This window comes from Coregonus clupeaformis, chromosome 14 (genome assembly GCF_020615455.1).
Source record: "Coregonus clupeaformis isolate EN_2021a chromosome 14, ASM2061545v1, whole genome shotgun sequence".
NCBI classification, from domain to species: domain Eukaryota; kingdom Metazoa; phylum Chordata; class Actinopteri; order Salmoniformes; family Salmonidae; genus Coregonus; species Coregonus clupeaformis.
Window position 1 is genome coordinate 5,157,623 of NC_059205.1, and position 25,049 is coordinate 5,182,671.

General features: G+C 42.7%; 1 protein-coding gene across 1 annotated transcript in view; it reads left to right on the forward strand.

Moving 5' to 3' along the window:
* Positions 1-1,466: 1,466 nt before the first annotated feature.
* Positions 1,467-25,049, forward strand: part of LOC123492386 (collagen alpha-1(I) chain-like) — a 53,153-nt gene continuing 29,570 nt past the window's right edge. Inside the window, exons 1-3 of the mRNA XM_045224912.1 lie at positions 1,467-1,653; positions 23,674-23,727; positions 24,040-24,129. Coding sequence (XP_045080847.1) covers positions 1,591-1,653; positions 23,674-23,727; positions 24,040-24,129 — 207 coding nt within the window. The 5' untranslated portion in view covers positions 1,467-1,590. The remainder of the gene's footprint in view (positions 1,654-23,673; positions 23,728-24,039; positions 24,130-25,049) is intronic.

Sequence of the window (25,049 nt, forward strand, 5' to 3'; positions counted from 1 at the left end):
AACTTCAAGGAGAGAGGTTCAATTGTTGTGAAGAAGGCTTCAGGGCGTCCAAGAAAGTCCAGCAAGTGCCAGGACCATCTCCTAAAGTTGATTCAGCTGCGGGATCGGGGCACCACCAGTGCAGAGCTTGCTCAGGAATGGCAGCAGGCAGGTGTGAGTGCATCTGCACGCACAGTGAGGCGAAGACCTTTGGAGGATGGCCTGGTGTCAAGAAGGGCAGCAAGGAAGCCACTTCTCTCCAGGAAAAACATCAGGGACAGACTTTCTGCAAAAGGTACAGGGATTGGACTGCTGATGACTGGGGTAAAGTGATTTTCTCTGATGAATCCCCTTTCCGATTGTTTGGGGCATCTGGAAAAAAGCTTGTCCGGAGAAGACAAGGTGAGCGCTACCATCAGTCCTGTGTCATGCCAAAAGTAAAGCATCCTGAGACCATTCATGTGTGGGGCTGCTTCTCAGCTAAGGGAGTGGGCTCACTCACAATGTTGCCTAAGAACACAGCCATGAATAAAGAATGGTACCAACACATCCTCAGAGACCAACTTCTCCCAACCATCCAAGAACAGTTTGGTGACGAACAATGCCTTTTCCAGCATGATGGAGCACCTTGCCATAAGGCAAAAGCGATAACTAAGTTACTCGGAAACAAAACATCAAAATGTTGGGTCCATGGCCAGGAAACTCCCTAGACCTTAATCCCATTGAGAACTTGTGGTCAATCCTCAAGAGGCGGGTGGACAAACAAAAACCCACAAATTCTGACAAACTCCAAGCATTGATTATGCAAGAATGAGCTGCCATCAGTCAGGATGTGGCCCAGAAGTTAATTGACAGCATGCCAGGGCGGATTGCAGAGGTCTTGAAAAAGAAGGGTCAACACTGCAAATATTGACTCTTTGCATAAACTTAATGTAATTGTCAATAAAAGCCTTTGACACTTATGGAATGTTTGTAATTATACTTCAGTATACCATAGTAACATCTGACAAAAATATCTAAAAACATTGAAGCAGCAAACTTTTTGAAGACACATACTTGTGTCATTCTCAAAAGTCTATTACAGTGTATTGCATTTGGAGCTATAGATGGGGTGGAGAACAAAGTGCTGCTGGATATGTTGGACACAGTCCTCCTCCAAAACTACAAATATTTGGTTAGTAGAGACCCTACTGAGTATTTACCGTCCTACTTTAGCTGAGACAGGTAGAAAAGTATTCGATCTACAGCCGAATATTCTCAACATACCAGTGTCAACATAGTATATATATTTGTCATTATTGGTCTTAGAAAATGTTTTTAAAAGCATATTTTGTATTTGTTCCGTATCTTTTGAATAAGTTATTCACATTGCAATGTTTTGAAATGCGGGCTGTTATTTTGAAGGATTTTCTCATTACCATACGATCGTGACGTCATCATTTGTGCTGCTGACAGAATACCAGTGGGTACACGGTCCCCAACCGCACTGACGCACCTGTTGCTTGCCGCGCACACAGGTGGCGGGCCTGGCTGCTTGTATGTTGCAGGAGGTGGAGGAGAGGAGCACGCGAATTTGCTGAATCCGATAGCGGAGGGAAGATTGTCTTCAAGATGAGGACTGCATTGCTTTGTTTTGCTTTGGGGGTGATGCTGCGAGGAATTGAGGCGAAGGATGTAAGCATCATACCCTTTTAAAAATACATGTTTTTTTCACTGAATGTTCATGAAAAGGAAGGCTGTGAGGCAAGCTTATGCTTTTGGTATATGACAAATCTTTATAGGGAAATGTAGGCTACATGAAAATTAAATGGGGTCACAGATGTGACTTATTAAACATATTTAGCCTACATGAGTCCTGCATAACCTGCTGTCTTAAACATAGGTCCATGCTATCCGGGAATCTTGGGATGTCCCTACTCCATTGAAGTTTAAATTTAAAATGGTTAAGATAAGGGTCAGGGTCAGGTAATGGTTATGGTTAAGGTTAGGGTAAGGGTAGGGGTTAAGGTTAGGGTTAAGGGTAGAGACATCCCAAGGATCCGGGATTGACCATGTGCTAGCCTATGAAGTAGGCTGTGGGACTTGCTTTTCCTGTGCGACAATAGTTTAGCCTATGTCTCTCCTGTGCTGAACTTTAGATATTTGCCGTATTTATTCATGAATTTATTCATAGGCAGCAATGCCGTTTGAGTATTGGGCTTTTGGGATACACGCTTAGAAAAAGTGTGCTATCTATAACCAAAACAAAAAGGGTTATTCGGCTATCCTCATAGGAGAACCCTTGTGGGTTTCAGGTAGAACCCTTTTGGTTCCAAGTAGAACCGTTTTGGCTTCCATGTAGAACCCTTTTCACAGAGGGTTCTACATTGAATCCAAAATGGTTCTACCTGGAACAAAAAAGGGTTCTACCTGGAACCACGCTCCGCATTGTAGCCTTCTAGGATGCCCATCCTATAGGGCTAGATACCCTGGCCAGGTGTAGGCTTACAACACATGGTTTAGTAGGCTACCAGGCTGTATAGACCACATGGTTTAGTAGACTACCAGGCTGTATAGACCACATGGTTTAGTAGACTACCAGGCTGTATAGACCACATGGTTTAGTAGACTACCAGGCTGTATAGACCACATGGTTTAGTAGGCTACCAGGCTGTATAGACCACATGGTTTAGTAGACTACCAGGCTGTATAGACCACATGGTTTAGTAGACTACCAGGCTGTATAGACCACATGGTTTAGTAGACTACCAGGCTGTATAGACCACATGGTTTAGTAGACTACCAGGCTGTATAGACCACATGGTTTAGTAGACTACCAGGCTGTATAGACCACATGGTTTAGTAGGCTACCAGGCTGTATAGACCACATGGTTTAGTAGGCTACCAGGCTGTATAGACCACATGGTTTAGTAGGCTACCAGGCTGTATAGACCACATGGTTTAGTAGGCTACCAGGCTGTATAGACCACATGGTTTAGTAGGCTACCAGGCTGTATAGACCACATGGTTTAGTAGGCTACCAGGCTGTATAGACCACATGGTTTAGTAGGCTACCAGGCTGTATAGACCACATGGTTTAGTAGGCTACCAGGCTGTATAGACCACATGGTTTAGTAGGCTACCAGGCTGTATAGACCACATGGTTTAGTAGGCTACCAGGCTGTATAGACCACATGGTTTAGTAGACTACCAGGCTGTATAGACCACATGGTTTAGTAGGCTACCAGGCTGTATAGACCACATGGTTTAGTAGACTACCAGGCTGTATAGACCACATGGTTTAGTAGACTACCAGGCTGTATAGACCACATGGTTTAGTAGGCTACCAGGCTGTATAGACCACATGGTTTAGTAGACTACCAGGCTGTATAGACCACATGGTTTAGTAGACTACCAGGCTGTATAGACCACATGGTTTAGTAGGCTACCAGGCTGTATAGACCACATGGTTTAGTAGACTACCAGGCTGTATAGACCACATGGTTTAGTAGGCTACCAGGCTGTATAGACCACATGGTTTAGTAGGCTACCAGGCTGTATAGACCACATGGTTTAGTAGACTACCAGGCTGTATAGACCACATGGTTTAGTAGGCTACCAGGCTGTATAGACCACATGGTTTAGTAGGCTACCAGGCTGTATAGACCACATGGTTTAGTAGGCTACCAGGCTGTATAGACCACATGGTTTAGTAGACTACCAGGCTGTATAGACCACATGGTTTAGTAGGCTACCAGGCTGTATAGACCACATGGTTTAGTAGGCTACCAGGCTGTATAGACCACATGGTTTAGTAGGCTACCAGGCTGTATAGACCACATGGTTTAGTAGGCTACCAGGCTGTATAGACCACATGGTTTAGTAGGCTACCAGGCTGTATAGACCACATGGTTTAGTAGGCTACCAGGCTGTATAGACCACATGGTTTAGTAGGCTACCAGGCTGTATAGACCACATGGTTTAGTAGGCTACCAGGCTGTATAGACCACATGGTTTAGTAGACTACCAGGCTGTATAGACCACATGGTTTAGTAGGCTACCAGGCTGTATAGACCACATGGTTTAGTAGGCTACCAGGCTGTATAGACCACATGGTTTAGTAGGCTACCAGGCTGTATAGACCACATGGTTTAGTAGACTACCAGGCTGTATAGACCACATGGTTTAGTAGGCTACCAGGCTGTATAGACCACATGGTTTAGTAGACTACCAGGCTGTATAGACCACATGGTTTAGTAGGCTACCAGGCTGTATAGACCACATGGTTTAGTAGGCTACCAGGCTGTATAGACCACATGGTTTAGTAGGCTACCAGGCTGTATAGACCACATGGTTTAGTAGGCTACCAGGCTGTATAGACCACATGGTTTAGTAGGCTACCAGGCTGTATAGACCACATGGTTTAGTAGGCTACCAGGCTGTATAGACCACATGGTTTAGTAGGCTACCAGGCTGTATAGACCACATGGTTTAGTAGGCTACCAGGCTGTATAGACCACATGGTTTAGTAGGCTACCAGGCTGTATAGACCACATGGTTTAGTAGGCTACCAGGCTGTATAGACCACATGGTTTAGTAGGCTACCAGGCTGTATAGACCACATGGTTTAGTAGGCTACCAGGCTGTATAGACCACATGGTTTAGTAGGCTACCAGGCTGTATAGACCACATGGTTTAGTAGGCTACCAGGCTGTATAGACCACATGGTTTAGTAGGCTACCAGGCTGTATAGACCACATGGTTTAGTAGGCTACCAGGCTGTATAGACCACATGGTTTAGTAGGCTACCAGGCTGTATAGACCACATGGTTTAGTAGGCTACCAGGCTGTATAGACCACATGGTTTAGTAGGCTACCAGGCTGTATAGACCACATGGTTTAGTAGGCTACCAGGCTGTATAGACCACATGGTTTAGTAGGCTACCAGGCTGTATAGACCACATGGTTTAGTAGGCTACCAGGCTGTATAGACCACATGGTTTAGTAGGCTACCAGGCTGTATAGACCACATGGTTTAGTAGGCTACCAGGCTGTATAGACCACATGGTTTAGTAGGCTACCAGGCTGTATAGACCACATGGTTTAGTAGGCTACCAGGCTGTATAGACCACATGGTTTAGTAGACTACCAGGCTGTATAGACCACATGGTTTAGTAGGCTACCAGGCTGTATAGACCACATGGTTTAGTAGGCTACCAGGCTGTATAGACCACATGGTTTAGTAGGCTACCAGGCTGTATAGACCACATGGTTTAGTAGGCTACCAGGCTGTATAGACCACATGGTTTAGTAGGCTACCAGGCTGTATAGACCACATGGTTTAGTAGGCTACCAGGCTGTATAGACCACATGGTTTAGTAGGCTACCAGGCTGTATAGTAGACTACCAGGCTGTATAGACCACATGGTTTAGTAGGCTACCAGGCTGTATAGACCACATGGTTTAGTAGGCTACCAGGCTGTATAGACCACATGGTTTAGTAGACTACCAGGCTGTATAGACCACATGGTTTAGCAGGCTACCAGGCTGTATAGACCACATGGTTTAGTAGGCTACCAGGCTGTATAGACCACATGGTTTAGTAGGCTACCAGGCTGTATAGACCACATGGTTTAGTAGACTACCAGGCTGTATAGACCACATGGTTTAGTAGGCTACCAGGCTGTTTAGACCACATGGTTTAGTAGGCTACCAGGCTGTATAGACCACATGGTTTAGTAGGCTACCAGGCTGTATAGACCACATGGTTTAGTAGGCTACCAGGCTGTATAGACCACATGGTTTAGTAGGCTACCAGGCTGTATAGACCACATGGTTTAGTAGGCTACCAGGCTGTATAGACCACATGGTTTAGTAGACTACCAGGCTGTATAGACCACATGGTTTAGTAGGCTACCAGGCTGTATAGACCACATGGTTTAGTAGGCTACCAGGCTGTATAGACCACATGGTTTAGTAGACTACCAGGCTATATAGACCACATGGTTTAGTAGACTACCAGGCTGTATAGACCACATGGTTTAGTAGGCTACCAGGCTGTATAGACCACATGGTTTAGTAGGCTACCAGGCTGTATAGACCACATGGTTTAGTAGGCTACCAGGCTGTATAGACCACATGGTTTAGTAGACTACCAGGCTGTATAGACCACATGGTTTAGTAGGCTACCAGGCTGTATAGACCACTTGGTTTAGTAGGCTACCAGGCTGTATAGACCACATGGTTTAGTAGACTACCAGGCTGTATAGACCACATGGTTTAGTAGGCTACCAGGCTGTATAGACCACATGGTTTAGTAGGCTACCAGGCTGTATAGACCACATGGTTTAGTAGGCTACCAGGCTGTATAGACCACATGGTTTAGTAGGCTACCAGGCTGTATAGACCACATGGTTTAGTAGGCTACCAGGCTGTATAGACCACATGGTTTAGTAGGCTACCAGGCTGTATAGACCACATGGTTTAGTACGCTACCAGGCTGTATAGACCACATGGTTTAGTAGGCTACCAGGCTATATCATTTTGACCCCACGGGGTGAGATCTTGCGTGGAGCCCCAGATCGAGGGAGATTATCAGTGGTCTTGTATGTCTTCCATTTCCTAATAATTGCTCCCACAGTTGATTTCTTCAAACCAAGCTGCTTACCTATTGCAGATTCAGTCTTCCCAGCCTGGTGCAGGTCTACAATTTTGTTTCTGGTGTCCTTTGACAGCTCTTTGGTCTTGGCCATAGTGGAGTTTGGAGTGTGACTGTTTGAGGTTGTGGACAGGTGTCTTTTATACTGATAACAAGTTCAAACAGGTGCCATTAATACAGGTAACGAGTGGAGGACAGAGGATCCTCTTAAAGAAGAAGTTACAGGTCTGTGAGAGCCAGAAATCTTGCTTGTTTGTAGTTGACCAAATACTTATTTTCCACCATAATTTGCAAATAAATTCTTTAAAAATCCTACAATGTGATTTTCTGGATTTTTTTCTCTCAATTTGTCTATCATAGTTGAAGTGTACCTATGATGAAAATTACAGGCCTCTCTCATCTTTTTCAGTGGGAGAACTTGCACAATTGGTGGCTGACTAAATATATACCACATGGTTTAGTAGGCTACCAGGCTGTATAGACCACATGGTTTAGTAGGCTACCAGGCTGTATAGACCACATGGTTTAGTAGACTACCAGGCTGTATAGACCACATGGTTTAGTAGACTACCAGGCTGTATAGACCACATGGTTTAGTAGGCTACCAGGCTGTATAGACCACATGGTTTAGTAGGCTACCAGGCTGTATAGACCACATGGTTTAGTAGACTACCAGGCTGTATAGACCACATGGTTTAGTAGGCTACCAGGCTGTATAGACCACATGGTTTAGTAGGCTACCAGGCTGTATAGACCACATGGTTTAGTAGACTACCAGGCTGTATAGACCACATGGTTTAGTAGGCTACCAGGCTGTATAGACCACATGGTTTAGTAGGCTACCAGGCTGTATAGACCACATGGTTTAGTAGGCTACCAGGCTGTATAGACCACATGGTTTAGTAGGCTACCAGGCTGTATAGACCACATGGTTTAGTAGGCTACCAGGCTGTATAGACCACATGGTTTAGTAGGCTACCAGGCTGTATTGACCACATGGTTTAGTAGGCTACCAGGCTGTATAGACCACATGGTTTAGTAGGCTACCAGGCTGTATAGACCACATGGTTTAGTAGGCTACCAGGCTGTATAGACCACATGGTTTAGTAGGCTACCAGGCTGTATAGACCACATGGTTTAGTAGACTACCAGGCTGTATAGACCACATGGTTTAGTAGGCTACCAGGCTGTATAGACCACATGGTTTAGTAGGCTACCAGGCTGTATAGACCACATGGTTTAGTAGGCTACCAGGCTGTATAGACCACATGGTTTAGTAGGCTACCAGGCTGTATAGACCACATGGTTTAGTAGGCTACCAGGCTGTATAGACCACATGGTTTAGTAGGCTACCAGGCTGTATAGACCACATGGTTTAGTAGGCTACCAGGCTGTATAGACCACATGGTTTAGTAGGCTACCAGGCTGTATAGACCACATGGTTTAGTAGGCTACCAGGCTGTATAGACCACATGGTTTAGTAGACTACCAGGCTGTATAGACCACATGGTTTAGTAGACTACCAGGCTGTATAGACCACATGGTTTAGTAGGCTACCAGGCTGTATAGACCACATGGTTTAGTAGGCTACCAGGCTGTATAGACCACATGGTTTAGTAGGCTACCAGGCTGTATAGACCACATGGTTTAGTAGGCTACCAGGCTGTATAGACCTCTACACATCTAGTGAGGAATGTGCAGTCTAATGTGTAGGTCCAGTGATGGTTCTGTGTGTAGGTCCAGCGATGGTTCTGTGTGTAGGTCCAGCGATGGTTCTGTGTGTAGGTCCAGCGATGGTTCTGTGTGTAGGTCTAGCGATGGTTCTGTGTGTAGGTCCAGCGATGGTTCTGTGTGTAGGTCTAGCGATGGTTCTGTGTGTAGGTCCATTGATGGTTCTGTGTGTAGGTCCAGCGATGGTTCTGTGTGTAGGTCCAGCGATGGTTCTGTGTGTAGGTCCAGCGATGGTTCTGTGTGTAGGTCTAGCGATGGTTCTGTGTGTAGGTCCAGCGATGGTTCTGTGTGTAGGTCCAGCGATGGTTCTGTGTGTAGGTCCAGCGATGGTTCTGTGTGTAGGTCTAGCGATGGTTCTGTGTGTAGGTCCAGCGATGGTTCTGTGTGTAGGTCCAGCGATGGTTCTGTGTGTAGGTCCAGCGATGGTTCTGTGTGTAGGTCCAGCGATGGTTCTGTGTGTAGGTCCAGCGATGGTTCTGTACTGCTGCTGCTCATTTTATGGCAAAGTTTCCAAATAACAAATAATAGATACAAATGATATATTTACTCATGTTATATGACTTCTGCCAGGTAAGCCTACTTTGTAGTTAACATTTAATTGAGAAGGTTTTGAGGAAAGTATTTCTGTCAGCCCAGAAGACGGTTATCACACCAACTGGCTACACACGGAGTGATAGACAAACACGCACACCACACCAACAGACAGGGGCAATATTGCTGGAAATTCATTGGCAAATATTGTGTTAGGTTTGGCTTTTTAAGCCAAAAGTGGCTAACCAGGGGTGGGATAATGTCAGTGTTGCGTTGATTAGATAGTAGCTGGGAGCTTGCGGTGTCTGATACTTGTGAAATTTGTTTATGACAGTTTGCGGTGGAACACGTGAAAATTGCATGTACTTTCAGAATTGTTTGGCGGGCTACTGGTAGCTGACGATGGCCCTGTTGGAGACCCCTGGGATAGAGGCTGCACAGCAAATCGGCCAGTGTTACCAAGTGTTGATTTTTCAGTGTAACATTTCTATAGTTGATTCTGGAGTTAAATTAACTCTGTAAGTGTTAAAGTGAAACTCGTTGGTGTTAAACAACCAGAGGGTTGGTGTTAATAACCAGAGTTAAACCAAATCCACACCCATCATTATCATATTTCCCAGTATGCAGGTAGATTTTTAGAATTGTTTGTTTCAATATCTATGTACATTGATTGATTCATTCACCTTATGCTACTCAAATATAAATAACATACCTTTTTCAAAACTAATCCAACCTGTTACTTGGACGTATTGCACCCGTTACTGAAATGGTTGTTCCAGTTTAGATAATTTAGGTAAACATATATCTTCCCAACCCGGCAGTCATTTTGAATGCATGTTGCGGGTGAATAAAATGTTGTGTTTACACACCGGTGGTCCACAATGTTTGCGTTGATATGCAAACAGCGTCCATCATGTGGATGGGCTGGTAAACAGACATGTGCGAGTCCCAGTGGGTTTGTTTGTGGTGCCATAAGTCCATTAGGACTTGAGTGTTTTCCCCTCTCCGTACTAGGGCAAGATTGAGGGGTTAACAAGTGCCTTTTGGGAACACAGGGAGGAGGAAGGTACAGTATGTGTGTATTTAGTCTGAGTATGGGGACACTTACAGTATACTGCTTTCACATAGGATTGATGGTATTTTGCCTGTAAAAAAAAAAAAAAATGTGCCCAATGTTTATATGACCCCCTTACAAACAGGCCCATTTTAACCACATACATACACACCTTTTATACTGAGCCATGCTGGCATGCCAGGGACGAGTGGTAGTGGTGTGCAGATGTGCGTGGGCATCTATTTTAATAAATCCATTGAGAATATACACCATCAACAATAAATCCATTATTCATTTGTTTAGGCAGGTCCTAAGAAACATTAGACTAATAACATGTATTTTCAAAAGAACAGAAGAGCATATTCTGAGTTTAATTAGGCCTTTGTTACGGGTCTGTGCAGCCATGAAATCAATAGTTGGTTGTTTTATTAATTACTTTGTTAATTAAACAGACAAGACACACCTATCCGACCACAGTCAACACACATATTTGATAGTAAGAATTTCATGGAATATAACAGAATAAAATACAACGAATATTTTTCCCACACAACCTGTGTCACAGGAACGCGTGGAACCACTGTCATATAAACAAGTGATAGTTAGAAAGAGAGCCCAAGACCACGCTTTTTTGATCCACGTTTTAATCGCTCTTCCCTCACCTCGCTTTGTTAGGGAGCAGGTGTAGGGTCTTACCTTCATCATGCAGTGGCGGTCGGTGCCGTTTAAGATGAGGGAGGACAAATATTATTTTTCATGGCCTTATTTCTATTACAGCATATTGGATGACTGTCACTCATATTCCATTTACCCAGTTCAGTGTAACATCGATAGGTTTAGGCTACTACATGATACTCACATTTTCCTTATACCCATCATGAGGTTGCTACAACCTAGCCAATGAATTAAGGTTTACAACAGGTGACCACAGGTCGAGAGAAAATGTTGAGGTGACAGACAGTGACGGAAGGAATACACCCCTGTTCACGCGTAAACACAGTTCACTTTCATAGCAGCCACGTTGTATTCCTTCTCGCATCTATGCGCTCTCCTCCTCTCAACTTTTCACTTTGTTTTTGGACTTCAATGTACAACACATCAGCTGTCTGTGACCAGGCGGAAAAAAACTTTCCAAGCCAAACCATATCATAACTGCTACACACAGCCTACATCGTTGTCACCATATTAGCTAATGTTGGGCCAATTGTGCGCCACCCCATGGGTCTCCCGGTCGCGGCCAGCTACAAACCAGGATCTCTAGTGGCACAGCTAGCACTGCGATGCAGTGCCTTAGACCACTGCGCCACTCGGGAGGCCATTGTGAGATTTCTGGCCTCGATTTGATCACTGTTACATTTTAACACGCTCTGGACTCATTGTCAACTGTGATTGGTTCAGGTACTACATCGATTAGTCATGGATCAATTGAATTTGAGTGCGATTATGGTTTGTGAACCCATAGGTGATGAAGGGTGAACTACAATCGGGTCTACTGATTGAATTCACGTAAGTTGACAACTCAACCAAATGTAAATTAAAACTAGACATTGAACTGATGTCAGTGCCCAGTGGGAAGTTATATGGCTTTTACAATGATCATTACCATTGTTGTGGGCCAACGAATGGGCTATGATAGCATGTCCTATCTTCCACACTGTACCTTTTCCCATGGGAAGCAGCACTAGAGAATTATTCTCCTAGTCTTGTTTTCTCCTAAAAAGGCTGATTCCTAAGACACAAGGTCACATTTTCAGATAGCATGCATGTTGGTTTCCTGTGTGCTTCAAGGGGAGATTCCTTCTTAGCATCAACACTATGTGTGTGTGTTTGTGTGTGTGTACGTGTGCGTGCGTGCGTGCGTGTGTGAGAGAGCAAGAGAACGAGAGAGATAAAAGCTTGCAAGAAAGGCATTTCGCTGTACTTGTGCACCTGACATTAAAACGTGAAACTTGATTGAGGTGCACTACTGCCATCTAGTGGACACTTATGATCATGGCAGATAAACCTCGCACCTACTGCATGATTTCCAACTGAACAAGTGGTGGCCAAACCAGGGCCTGTAGAGCTATAGGGGTTTGCAGGCTTTAGTCCCAGCACAGCATTAATTCATGATTCAATTAATCACTTAGCTGTATCAGGCAGGAACAAAAGCAAACATTGGGAAATTAAAAGTATCTATATAAATAGAGCACCTGCAAGAGGTAGCCTTTACCCATACAGTAGAAAACACGTTGGCTGCGTTCAGACAGGTAGCCCAATTCTGATGTTTTTTACTAACTGGACTTTTGACCAATCAGATCAGCTCTGAAAAAGAGCTGATGTGAAACGAAGTGATGTGATTGGTCAAAAGACAAACGAGTGGAAAAAAGATCAGACTTGGTCTGGCTGTCTAAAAGCAGCCTTAGTTATGTAGGGCTGTGTGGTGACGTGAGCGCTAGAGGTGTGGCCAGACAAGGTCATCATCGGCTCTGACTCTTGTGCCGTGCTAATGAGTCTGGAATCAATTGGCTGCGTTTACACAGGCAGCCCAATTCGGATGTTTTCCCACCAATTGGTCTTTTGACCAATCAGATCAGCTCTTTTGCCAATAACGCGTGTGTCTAGTCTGAGTATGGGGACACTTTGGGTTGTCAATTTGAAGGGATCAGGGGAAATCGGGACAGGACATGTGGAAAGAGTGGAGGGGACATGAGTGAGGAGAGCAAGTGCACGCTTAGATGGCTCAGTTACTTGATGCACAATGCTGTGCCACTACCAGGGTTGTGGATTTGATTCCCCACCACCCTGTCCACATACACTGAACACAAGTGTTGCTGTTTAGCAGCTGTTAATAGTTACACAGCAGATGGCAGAAAGAGAGGGAGAGAAAGTACATAGAGGGAAAAGAGAGAGAAGCCCTGCCTGGAGTGACAGATGGGAAGCATTTATACTTTTGGGACAATTTCAGCTCAGTCATGTACAGCGAAAGTATTTGACTGAAAACAAACACTATTTGGATCCAGGTCAGAGGTCAAGGACAGCACATGAAAGGAAGGCAGGGATGGGGAGAGGAGGCTGCTGCTAGGAATGTACTTTCATACTGAAGAATGTCCAAACTTTGGAACTCCCCATAACATTCTTCCACTCTAACCTGGAGACTCGTCATGAAACTACAACATGTCTGAAAACCCCTTATGAGATATTCAGAGTTAGATATTGGATGTATCTAGACATTATAGAGCAGACCTGTAGGGCCAGGATTTATTCCTATAATAATAATAATAATATGCCATTTAGCAGACGCTTTTATCCAAAGCGACTTACAGTCATGCGTGCATATATTTTTGTGTATGGGTGGTCCCGGGGATCGAACCCACTACCTTGGCATTACAAGCGCCGTGCTCTACCAGCTGAGCTACAGAGGACCAGTAGGTTAATGTGACCTGTCCAGGAAGACCTCAGTTTTTAGTCTTCCTCCAGTGGTCATTGGACACTTCGGGGGCAGATGGGACATTTTCCTGAAGCAGATAAGATAAGATAGTACTTTATTAATCGCCCAAAGGGGACATTTGATTGCACCAGCCAATAAACACATAACCAATAAATTCACAATAAAAACATCATCTATGAATATAAAAAGTGTTCATGATAAAAAGCCTCATAGGAAAATATGGTAAAAAGGATCTGCGGAAACATTCTGTTTTGCACCTATAGGTAAAATGCATAGCCGTGGGAAGTAGGGGTGCTGATAAATCGGAATTAAAAAATATATATTAGTAATAAAAAAATATTGTAAAAAACAAAAAAACACTGGGCCTTTAATAGTGATGTATTAGGAGACCAATATAGCGTCTGGAACATATAGTGTCTGGAACATATAGTGTCTGTAGCCATATAGCATCTGGAACATATAGTGTCTGGAACATATAGTGTCTGGAACATATAGTGTCTGTAGCCATATAGCATCTGGAACATATAGTGTCTGGAACATATAGCATCTGGAACATATAGTGTCTGGAACATATAGCATCTGGAACATATAGTGTCTGGAACATATAGTGTCTGTAGCCATATAGCGTCTGGAACATATAGTGTCTGTAGCCATATAGCATCTGGAACATATAGTGTCTGTAGCCATATAGCATCTGGAACATATAGTGTCTGTAGCCATATAGCATCTGGAACATATAGTGTCTGTAGCCATATAGCATCTGGAACATATAGTGTCTGTAGCCATATAGCGTCTGGAACATATAGTGTCTGTAGCCATATAGCATCTGGAACATATAGTGTCTGTAGCCATATAGCATCTGGAACATATAGTGTCTGTAGCCATATAGCATCTGGAACATATAGTGTCTGTAGCCATATAGCATCTGGAACATATAGTGTCTGTAGCCATATAGCGTCTGGAACATATAGTGTCTGTAGCCATATAGCATCTGGAACATATAGTGTCTGTAGCCATATAGCATCTGGAACATATAGTGTCTGTAGCCATATAGCGTCTGGAACATATAGTGTCTGTAGCCATATAGCATCTGGAACATATAGTGTCTGGAACATATAGTGTCTGTAGCCATATAGCATCTGGAACATATAGTGTCTGTAGCCATATAGCATCTGGAACATATAGTGTCTGGAACATATAGTGTCTGTAGCCATATAGCATCTGGAACATATAGTGTCTGTAGCCATATAGAATCTGGAACATATAGTGTCTGTAGCCATATAGCATCTGGAACATATAGTGTCTGTAGCCATATAGAATCTGGAACATATAGTGTCTGTAGCCATATAGCATCTGGAACATATAGTGTCTGTAGCCATATAGCATCTGGAACATATAGTGTCTGTAGCCATATAGCATCTGGAACATATAGTGTCTGTAGCCATATAGTGTCTGGAACATATAGCGTCTGGAACATATAGTGTCTGGAACATATAGTGTCTGTAGCCATATAGCATCTGGAACATATAGTGTCTGTAGCCATATAGTGTCTGGAACATATAGTGTCTGGAACATATAGTGTCTGTAGCCATATAGCATCTGGAACATATAGTGTCTGTATCCATATAGCGTCTGGAACATATAGTGTCTGTAGCCATATAGTGTCTGGAACATATAGTGTCTGTAGCCATATAGCATCTGGAACATATAGTGTCTGTAGCCATATAGCGTCTGGAACATATAGTGTCTGGAACATATAGTGTCTGTAGCCATATAGCATCTGGAACATATAGTGTCTGTAGCCATATAGTGTCTGTAGCCATATAGTGTCTGGAACATATAGTGTCTGTAGCCATATAGAATCTGGAACATATAGTGTCTGTAGCCATATAGTGTCTGGAACATATAGTGTCTGTAGCCATATAGAATCTGGAACATATAGTGTCTGTAGCCATATAGCGTCTGGAACATATAGTGTCTGGAACATATAGTGTCTGGAACATATAGTGTCTGGAACATATAGTGTCTGTAGCCATATAGCATCTGGAACATATAGTGTCTGTAGCCATATAGCATCTGGAACATATAGTGTCTGTAGCCATATAGCGTCTGGAACATATAGTGTCTGGAACATATAGTGTCTGGAACATATAGTGTCTGTAGCCATATAGCATCTGGAACATATAGTGTCTGTAGCCATATAGTGTCTGGAACATATAGTGTCTGTAGCCATATAGCGTCTGGAACATATAGTGTCTGTAGCCATATAGCGTCTGGAACATATAGTGTCTGTAGCCATATAGCATCTGGAACATATAGTGTCTGTAGCCATATAGCGTCTGGAACATATAGTGTCTGTAGCCATATAGCGTCTGGAACATATAGTGTCTGTAGCCATATAGCATCTGGAACATATAGTGTCTGTAGCCATATAGCGTCTGGAACATATAGTGTCTGTAGCCATATAGCATCTGGAACATATAGTGTCTGTAGCCATATAGCATCTGGAACATATAGTGTCTGTAGCCATATAGCGTCTGGAACATATAGTGTCTGTAGCCATATAGCGTCTGGAACATATAGTGTCTGTAGCCATATAGAATCTGGAACATATAGTGTCTGTAGCCATATAGCGTCTGGAACATATAGTGTCTGTAGCCATATAGCGTCTGGAACATATAGTGTCTGTAGCCATATAGCATCTGGAACATATAGTGTCTGTAGCCATATAGTGTCTGGAACATATAGTGTCTGTAGCCATATAGCGTCTGGAACATATAGTGTCTGTAGCCATATAGCATCTGGAACATATAGTGTCTGTAGCAATATAGCATCTGGAACATATAGTGTCTGTAGCCATATAGCGTCTGGAACATATAGTGTCTGTAGCCATATAGCGTCTGGAACATATAGTGTCTGTAGCCATATAGCGTCTGGAACATATAGTGTCTGTAGCCATATAGCATCTGGAACATATAGTGTCTGTAGCCATATAGCGTCTGGAACATATAGTGTCTGTAGCCATATAATGTCTGGAACATATAGTGTCTGTAGCCATATAGCGTCTGGAACATATAGTGTCTGTAGCCATATAGCGTCTGGAACATATAGTGTCTGTAGCCATATAGCATCTGGAACATATAGTGTCTGGAACATATAGTGTCTGTAGCCATATAGCATCTGGAACATATAGTGTCTGGAACATATAGTGTCTGTAGCCATATAGCATCTGGAACATATAGTGTCTGTAGCCATATAGCATCTGGAACATATAGTGTCTGTAGCCATATAGTGTCTGGAACATATAGTGTCTGTAGCCATATAGCATCTGGAACATATAGTGTCTGTAGCCATATAGCGTCTGGAACATATAGTGTCTGTAGCCATATAGCATCTGGAACATATAGTGTCTGGAACATATAGTGTCTGTAGCCATATAGCATCTGGAACATATAGCGTCTGGAACATATAGTGTCTGTAGCCATATAGCATCTGGAACATATAGTGTCTGGAACATATAGTGTCTGTAGCCATATAGCATCTGGAACATATAGTGTCTGTAGCCATATAGCGTCTGGAACATATTGTGTCTGTAGCCATATAGCATCTGGAACATATAGTGTCTGTAGCCATATAGCATCTGGAACATATAGTGTCTGTAGCCATATAGCGTCTGGAACATATAGTGTCTGTAGCCATATAGCGTCTGGAACATATAGTGTCTGTAGCCATATAGAATCTGGAACATATAGTGTCTGTAGCCATATAGCGTCTGGAACATATAGTGTCTGTAGCCATATAGCGTCTGGAACATATAGTGTCTGTAGCCATATAGCATCTGGAACATATAGTGTCTGTAGCCATATAGTGTCTGGAACATATAGTGTCTGTAGCCATATAGCGTCTGGAACATATAGTGTCTGTAGCCATATAGCATCTGGAACATATAGTGTCTGTAGCCATATAGCATCTGGAACATATAGTGTCTGTAGCCATATAGCGTCTGGAACATATAGTGTCTGTAGCCATATAGCGTCTGGAACATATAGTGTCTGTAGCCATATAGCGTCTGGAACATATAGTGTCTGTAGCCATATAGCATCTGGAACATATAGTGTCTGTAGCCATATAGCGTCTGGAACATATAGTGTCTGTAGCCATATAGTGTCTGGAACATATAGTGTCTGTAGCCATATAGCGTCTGGAACATATAGTGTCTGTAGCCATATAGCGTCTGGAACATATAGTGTCTGTAGCCATATAGCATCTGGAACATATAGTGTCTGGAACATATAGTGTCTGTAGCCATATAGCATCTGGAACATATAGTGTCTGGAACATATAGTGTCTGTAGCCATATAGCATCTGGAACATATAGTGTCTGTAGCCATATAGCATCTGGAACATATAGTGTCTGTAGCCATATAGTGTCTGGAACATATAGTGTCTGTAGCCATATAGCATCTGGAACATATAGTGTCTGTAGCCATATAGCGTCTGGAACATATAGTGTCTGTAGCCATATAGCATCTGGAACATATAGTGTCTGGAACATATAGTGTCTGTAGCCATATAGCATCTGGAACATATAGCGTCTGGAACATATAGTGTCTGTAGCCATATAGCATCTGGAACATATAGTGTCTGGAACATATAGTGTCTGTAGCCATATAGCATCTGGAACATATAGTGTCTGGAACATATAGTGTCTGTAGCCATATAGAATCTGGAACATATAGTGTCTGTAGCCATATAGCGTCTGGAACATATAGTGTCTGTAGCCATATAGCGTCTGGAACATATAGTGTCTGTAGCCATATAGCATCTGGAACATATAGTGTCTGTAGCCATATAGTGTCTGGAACATATAGTGTCTGTAGCCATATAGCGTCTGGAACATATAGTGTCTGTAGCCATATAGCATCTGGAACATATAGTGTCTGTAGCCATATAGCGTCTGGAACATATAGTGTCTGTAGCCATATAGCATCTGGAACATATAGTGTCTGGAACATATAGTGTCTGTAGCCATATAGCATCTGGAACATATAGTGTCTGGAACATATAGTGTCTGTAGCCATATAGCATCTGGAACATATAGTGTCTGTAGCCATATAGCATCTGGAACATATAGTGTCTGTAGCCATATAGTGTCTGGAACATATAGTGTCTGTAGCCATATAGCATCTGGAACATATAGTGTCTGTAGCCATATAGCGTCTGGAACATATAGTGTCTGTAGCCATATAGCATCTGGAACATATAGTGTCTGTAGCCATATAGCGTCTGGAACATATAGTGTCTGTAGCCATATAGCGTCTGGAACATATAGTGTCTGTAGCCATATAGCATCTGGAACATATAGTGTCTGGAACATATAGTGTCTGTAGCCATATAGCATCTGGAACATATAGTGTCTGGAACATATAGTGTCTGTAGCCATATAGCATCTGGAACATATAGTGTCTGTAGCCATATAGCATCTGGAACATATAGTGTCTGTAGCCATATAGTGTCTGGAACATATAGTGTCTGTAGCCATATAGCATCTGGAACATATAGTGTCTGTAGCCATATAGCGTCTGGAACATATAGTGTCTGTAGCCATATAGCATCTGGAACATATAGTGTCTGGAACATATAGTGTCTGTAGCCATATAGCATCTGGAACATATAGCGTCTGGAACATATAGTGTCTGTAGCCATATAGCATCTGGAACATATAGTGTCTGGAACATATAGTGTCTGTAGCCATATAGCATCTGGAACATATAGTGTCTGGAACATATAGTGTCTGTAGCCATATAGCATCTGGAACATATAGTGTCTGTAGCCATATAGCGTCTGGAACATATAGTGTCTGGAACATATAGTGTCTGTAGCCATATAGCATCTGGAACATTATTATTATTTTTTTTACATTTACGTCATTTAGCAGACGCTCTTATCCAGAGCGACTTACAGTTAGTACATACATTATTCATTTCTTTTTTTCATACTGGCCCCCCATGGGAATCAAACCCACAACCCTGGCGTTGCAAACGCCATGCTCTACCAACTGAGCTACCTCCCTGCTGGCCATTCCCTCCCCTACCCTGGACGACGCTGGGCCAATTGTGCGCCGCCCCATTGGTCTCCCGGTTGCGGCCGGCTACAGCAGAGCCTGGATTCGAACCAGGATCTCTAGTGGCACAGCTAGCACTGCGATGCAGTGCCTTAGACCACTGCGCCACTCGGGAGGATGGAACATATAGTGTCTGTAGCCATATAGCGTCTGGAACATATAGTGTCTGTAGCCATATAGCATCTGGAACATATAGTGTCTGTAGCCATATAGAATCTGGAACATATAGTGTCTGTAGCCATATAGAATCTGGAACATATAGTGTCTGTAGCCATATAGCGTCTGGAACATATAGTGTCTGTAGCCATATAGCATCTGGAACATATAGTGTCTGTAGCCATATAGCATCTGGAACATATAGTGTCTGTAGCCATATAGTATAATTAAAACTAGACATTGAACTGATTAGGAAACCCGCTACAATCATGCAGTAACTTTACAGTGTATAGTCAGTAAGCAGTTTAGCAGTTACACCTGGCGGGCCCCAGTGGCAAGAAATTAGTAAAACCAAAAGCTTGCCTTGACTTGGAAGAGTTCCAGTGTTGTGTTGGATAGTCATAGCCAGCTAGCTAACATAGCATCACTCTGTTTGAGCAGTGTGTTTGAGTAGGCTAAACTAGCTAGCTGCTTTTGCTAGCTACTATAAGAAATTAAAACTGAAAGTTGTAAAAAATGAACTCTCTGTCTTTCTCTCGCTTCTCCTTCATTTTTGAATAAATTAATTTGTTTACAACTGTTCAACTATTGTCTTTCTCTCTCTTTAAGTCAACTACTCACCACAATGTATGCACTGCAGTGCTAGCTAGCTGTACTTATGCTTTCTGTACTAGATTCATTCTCTGATCCTTTGATTGGGTGGACAACATGTCAGTTCATGCTGAAGGGCCTCTGATAGGTTGTCATAATTACTGTGTAAGTCTATAGAAGGGGGTGAGAACCATGAGCCTCCTAGGTTTTGTATTGAAGTCGATGTACCAAGAGGAGGATGGAAGCTAGCTGTCCTCCGGCTACACCATGGTGTTACCCTACAGAGTGCTGTTGAGGCTACTGTAGACCTTCATTGCAAAACAGTGTGTTTTAATAAATTATTTGGTGACGTGAATATATTTAGTATAGTTTTATCTAAAAGGGATACTTATCAATCGAGAGATACAGGATTAAAAAACTTGAGTGTCTCCATTGAGGAAGAGGATGCTCCTCCCCTTCCTCCTCTGAGGAGCCTCCACTGCTGTAGGGCCAGGATGTGTTCCTATACAGCAGACCTGTAGGGCCAGGATGTGTTCCTATACAGCAGACCTGTAGGGCCAGGATGTGTTCCTATACAGCAGACCTGTAGGGCCAGGATGTGTTCCTATACAGCAGACCTGTAGGGCCAGGATGTGTTCCTATACAGCAGACCTGTAGGGCCAGGATGTGTTCCTATACAGCAGACCTGTAGGGCCAGGATGTGTTCCTATACAGTAGACCTGTAGGGCCAGGATGTGTTCCTATACAGCAGACCTGTAGGGCCAGGATGTGTTCCTATACAGCAGACCTGTAGGGCCAGGATGTGTTCCTATACAGCAGACCTGTAGGGCCAGGATGTGTTCCTATACAGCAGACCTGTAGGGCCAGGATGTGTTCCTATACAGCAGACCTGTAGGGCCAGGATGTGTTCCTATACAGCAGACCTGTAGGGCCAGGATGTGTTCCTATACAGCAGACCTGTAGGGCCAGGATGTGTTCCTATACAGCAGACCTGTAGGGCCAGGATGTGTTCCTATACAGCAGACCTGTAGGGCCAGGATGTGTTCCTATACAGCAGACCTGTAGGGGCCAGGATGTGTTCCTATACAGCAGACCTGTAGGGCCAGGATGTGTTCCTATACAGCAGACCTGTAGGGCCAGGATGTGTTCCTATACAGCAGACCTGTAGGGCCAGGATGTGTTCCTATACAGCAGACCTGTAGGGCCAGGATGTGTTCCTATACAGCAGACCTGTAGGGCCAGGATTTGTTCCTATACAGCAGACCTGTAGGGCCAGGATGTGTTCCTATACAGCAGACCTGTAGGGCCAGGATTTATTCCAATACAGCAGACCTGTAGGGCCAGGATTTATTCCAATACAGCAGATCTGTCTGCCATCACACTGCCAGGTTCCAGCAGATACTGTGGAGGGGGTTCACCTAAAGTTAGTTCACCTAAATTATTAAATATGTAATAAGTAACATAACATATTATCTATTGATCATGGGAGTCAAGGGAAATTATCATCACCATGTTGATTCAAACTGGTTGAATCAACGTGGAAAACTGATTGGATTTTTAAAAACAAGTATTCAATGTAAGGGAATTTCATTTTTTTTTCAACCAACTTTTAACCTAAATCCAATGGCATGGTGACATTTTTTGTTGATTTCACGTAAGTTGACAACTCAACCAAATGTAAATTAAAACTAGACATTGAACTGATGTCAGTGCCCAGTGGGAAGTTATATGGCTTTTACAATGATCATTACCATTGTTGTGGGCCAACGAATGGGCTATGATAGCATGTCCTATCTTCCACACTGTACCTTTTCCCATGGGAAGCAGCACTAGATAATTATTATCCTAGTCTTGTTTTCTCCTATGAAGGCTGATTCCTAAAACACAAGGTCACATTTTCAGATAGCATGCATGTTGGTTTCCTGTGTGCTTCAAGGGGAGATGCCTTCTCAGCATCAACACTGTGTGTGTGTGTGTGTGTGTGTGTGTGTGTGTGTGTGTGTGTGTGTGTGTGTGTGTGTGTGTGTGTGTGTGTGTGAGAGAGAGAGAGAAAACGAGAGAGAGATTAAAGCTTGCAAGAAAGGCATTTCACTGCCCAATTTGTAAGTCGTGTCTGCTAAATAATGTAAATGTAAATGTACTTGTGCACGTGACATTAAAACTTGAAACTTGATTAGATGCACTACTGCCATCTAGAGGACACTTGTGATCATGACAGATAAACCTTGTACCTACTGCATGATTTCCAACTGAACAAGTGGTGGCCAAACCAGGGCCTGAAGAGCTATAGTCTAATTGTAATGAATGGCAGTAGAGGCCTTTACTCTAAAAAGGCATGTGATATTTCAGAAATTGTGTAATATAATTATTGTCAACATAATTTATTTTTTATATAATTGTAAATACATACTTATACGGGTTTTATACCAATTTTCTGTATAAATAGCCTCAAAAATATATGTAAACAGACCATAAATGTAAAATATATATATAGAGTGCTATTATACGATACAATATCAGTACTTGTTGCATTTACAACTTGTCTAAATCCATCATCAACAGATTTCAGCCAGTGTATGGCTGTGGATTGACTGCATTGTTTGAATGGAATGTTGGCATATTGGCAGTTAATTTGAAAAATGTATGGAATCATTCCTCTAAAACTGTCTATCTAGCTAACAAACATACAGTGCAGATACAATTATTTTCATTCATTATTTTTACACAATATCTTATCACAGCACTGGCAAACCATGGTTGACCAACTCCCTGACCAACATGGCTGACCTTTATCCCATCATAAGAAGGTTAATGTCCATTCTAGTATTCTAATTCCTAATTCTATGGGCCAGACAAGGTCTTCATCTGATTGTTGTTATGTAGGGCTAGCCTCCTCTTACGACCCAAACACTCTCTACCTCCCACTAATTTGGGTGCATTCATTGTTTCATTATTTACATGTAAAACATTTATTGTTTCATTATTTAAAATATTTGCCCTTTGTTTGTTAAATATTTATCAATTCCCCACTAAACATATCACCAGTAATTAATTTACCGTTTAATCCCTGTAATTTCCTAGTAATATTACTATATATATAGAACATAGTGGTTACATTGGTCATTTCTGTTCATTCATTCATTAATTTCAATCACATTATTTACCATTCAAATATTCTCGGAGTGGACAAGTTGTTTGCGGAGCTCACAAACAACGCTACATTTATGAGAAATACGTTTTGGTTTATTTTATTTCATTTGAAGGATTTTCTGCAAGTGTACCTCAATGTCTTTTGTCTGAGATACACAGTCATACAAAATGCTGTTTTACATGAACTGAATGGATATTGAGTTTGTTATCATTTCTCCACTCAAGGTGTTTCTGTGCTGGGTTTTTTAAAACATTTGCCAGCTATAATGAGTGTATGTTGTTTTTTCTAGTGTGCGTGTACTGGGAAGTCGATGTGTCACTGTGAAGGAGTCAAAGCCATTAAGGTAACCAGAACATCAGCACACAGCTTTGAGACTGTATTGATTCAGAATCAATCAATTTCATACTAAATTAGTTATGCTTCATGATCACTGTTATTTCTCCCCATAATCTCTACACCCCACACACAAACACACACACACACACACACACACACACACACACACACACACACACACACACACACACACACACACACACACACACACACACACACACACACACACACACACACACACACACACACACACACACACACACACACACACACACACACACACACACACACACACACACACACACACACACACACACAGGGAGAAACGGGTTGTGCAGGAAAGACGGGTCCACCTGGGTTGGTTGGGTATCCAGGCTCAGAGGGTCACCCTGGACCAGTGGGGCCAAAGGTAAGGTGTATGATATCATTCTTTACTGTCCGTTCCTAGGAAGTGTAGAACTTGCCCTTAAACACAGAGCACAGATCTAGGATCAGATCCCCCATTCCTTAACCATTAGGGGGATGAAAAACGATCTGTTCCTGTTTCAGTGGTTTCTAACATCTCCCTGTATCATACCATGTACCAAAACCAATAAACACACTGATGTTGTTCTGACTGAAATGTTCATCTTTAGTGAGCAGATACTTTTTTCTTCATTGCTACTACTGTGAATGACCTAGTCACTTCTGTTACTGCTACTCCTACAGTCATCAATACTGTTACTACTTCTGAAACTTCTACTCCTACAGTCATCAATACTGTTACTACTTCTGTTACTGCTACTCCTACAGTTATCAATACTGTTACTACTTCTGAAACTTCTACTCCTACAGTCATCAATACTGTTACTACTTCTGTTACTGCTACTCCTACAGTTATCAATACTGTTACTACTTCTGTTACTGCTACTCCTACAGTCATCAATACTGTTACTACTTCTGAAACTTCTACTCCTACAGTCATCAATACTGTTACTACTTCTGTTACTGCTACTCCTACAGTCATCAATACTGTTACTACTTCTGAAACTTCTACTCCTACAGTCATCAATACTGTTACTACTTCTGTTACTGCTACTGCACCTTCTTCACTCTGTTACGAACCCAATAACTAGCCTACAGATATTGTTGCCCTCTCTTTGTCTAGGGGTCTTAGGCCTAGTTAACTGATCTGTAACTTAATTTAAGATGTGCATCTATGTGAGAAATGTTACATTTACATGTGCCCGGGGAGAAAATAAATGTACAAAAAGGAAAAATACCAAAGGCCCAAACTAAACAAACCCATCAGCCTCACAGCTCTATCTGCTGCTTCTCTGACTGACCATC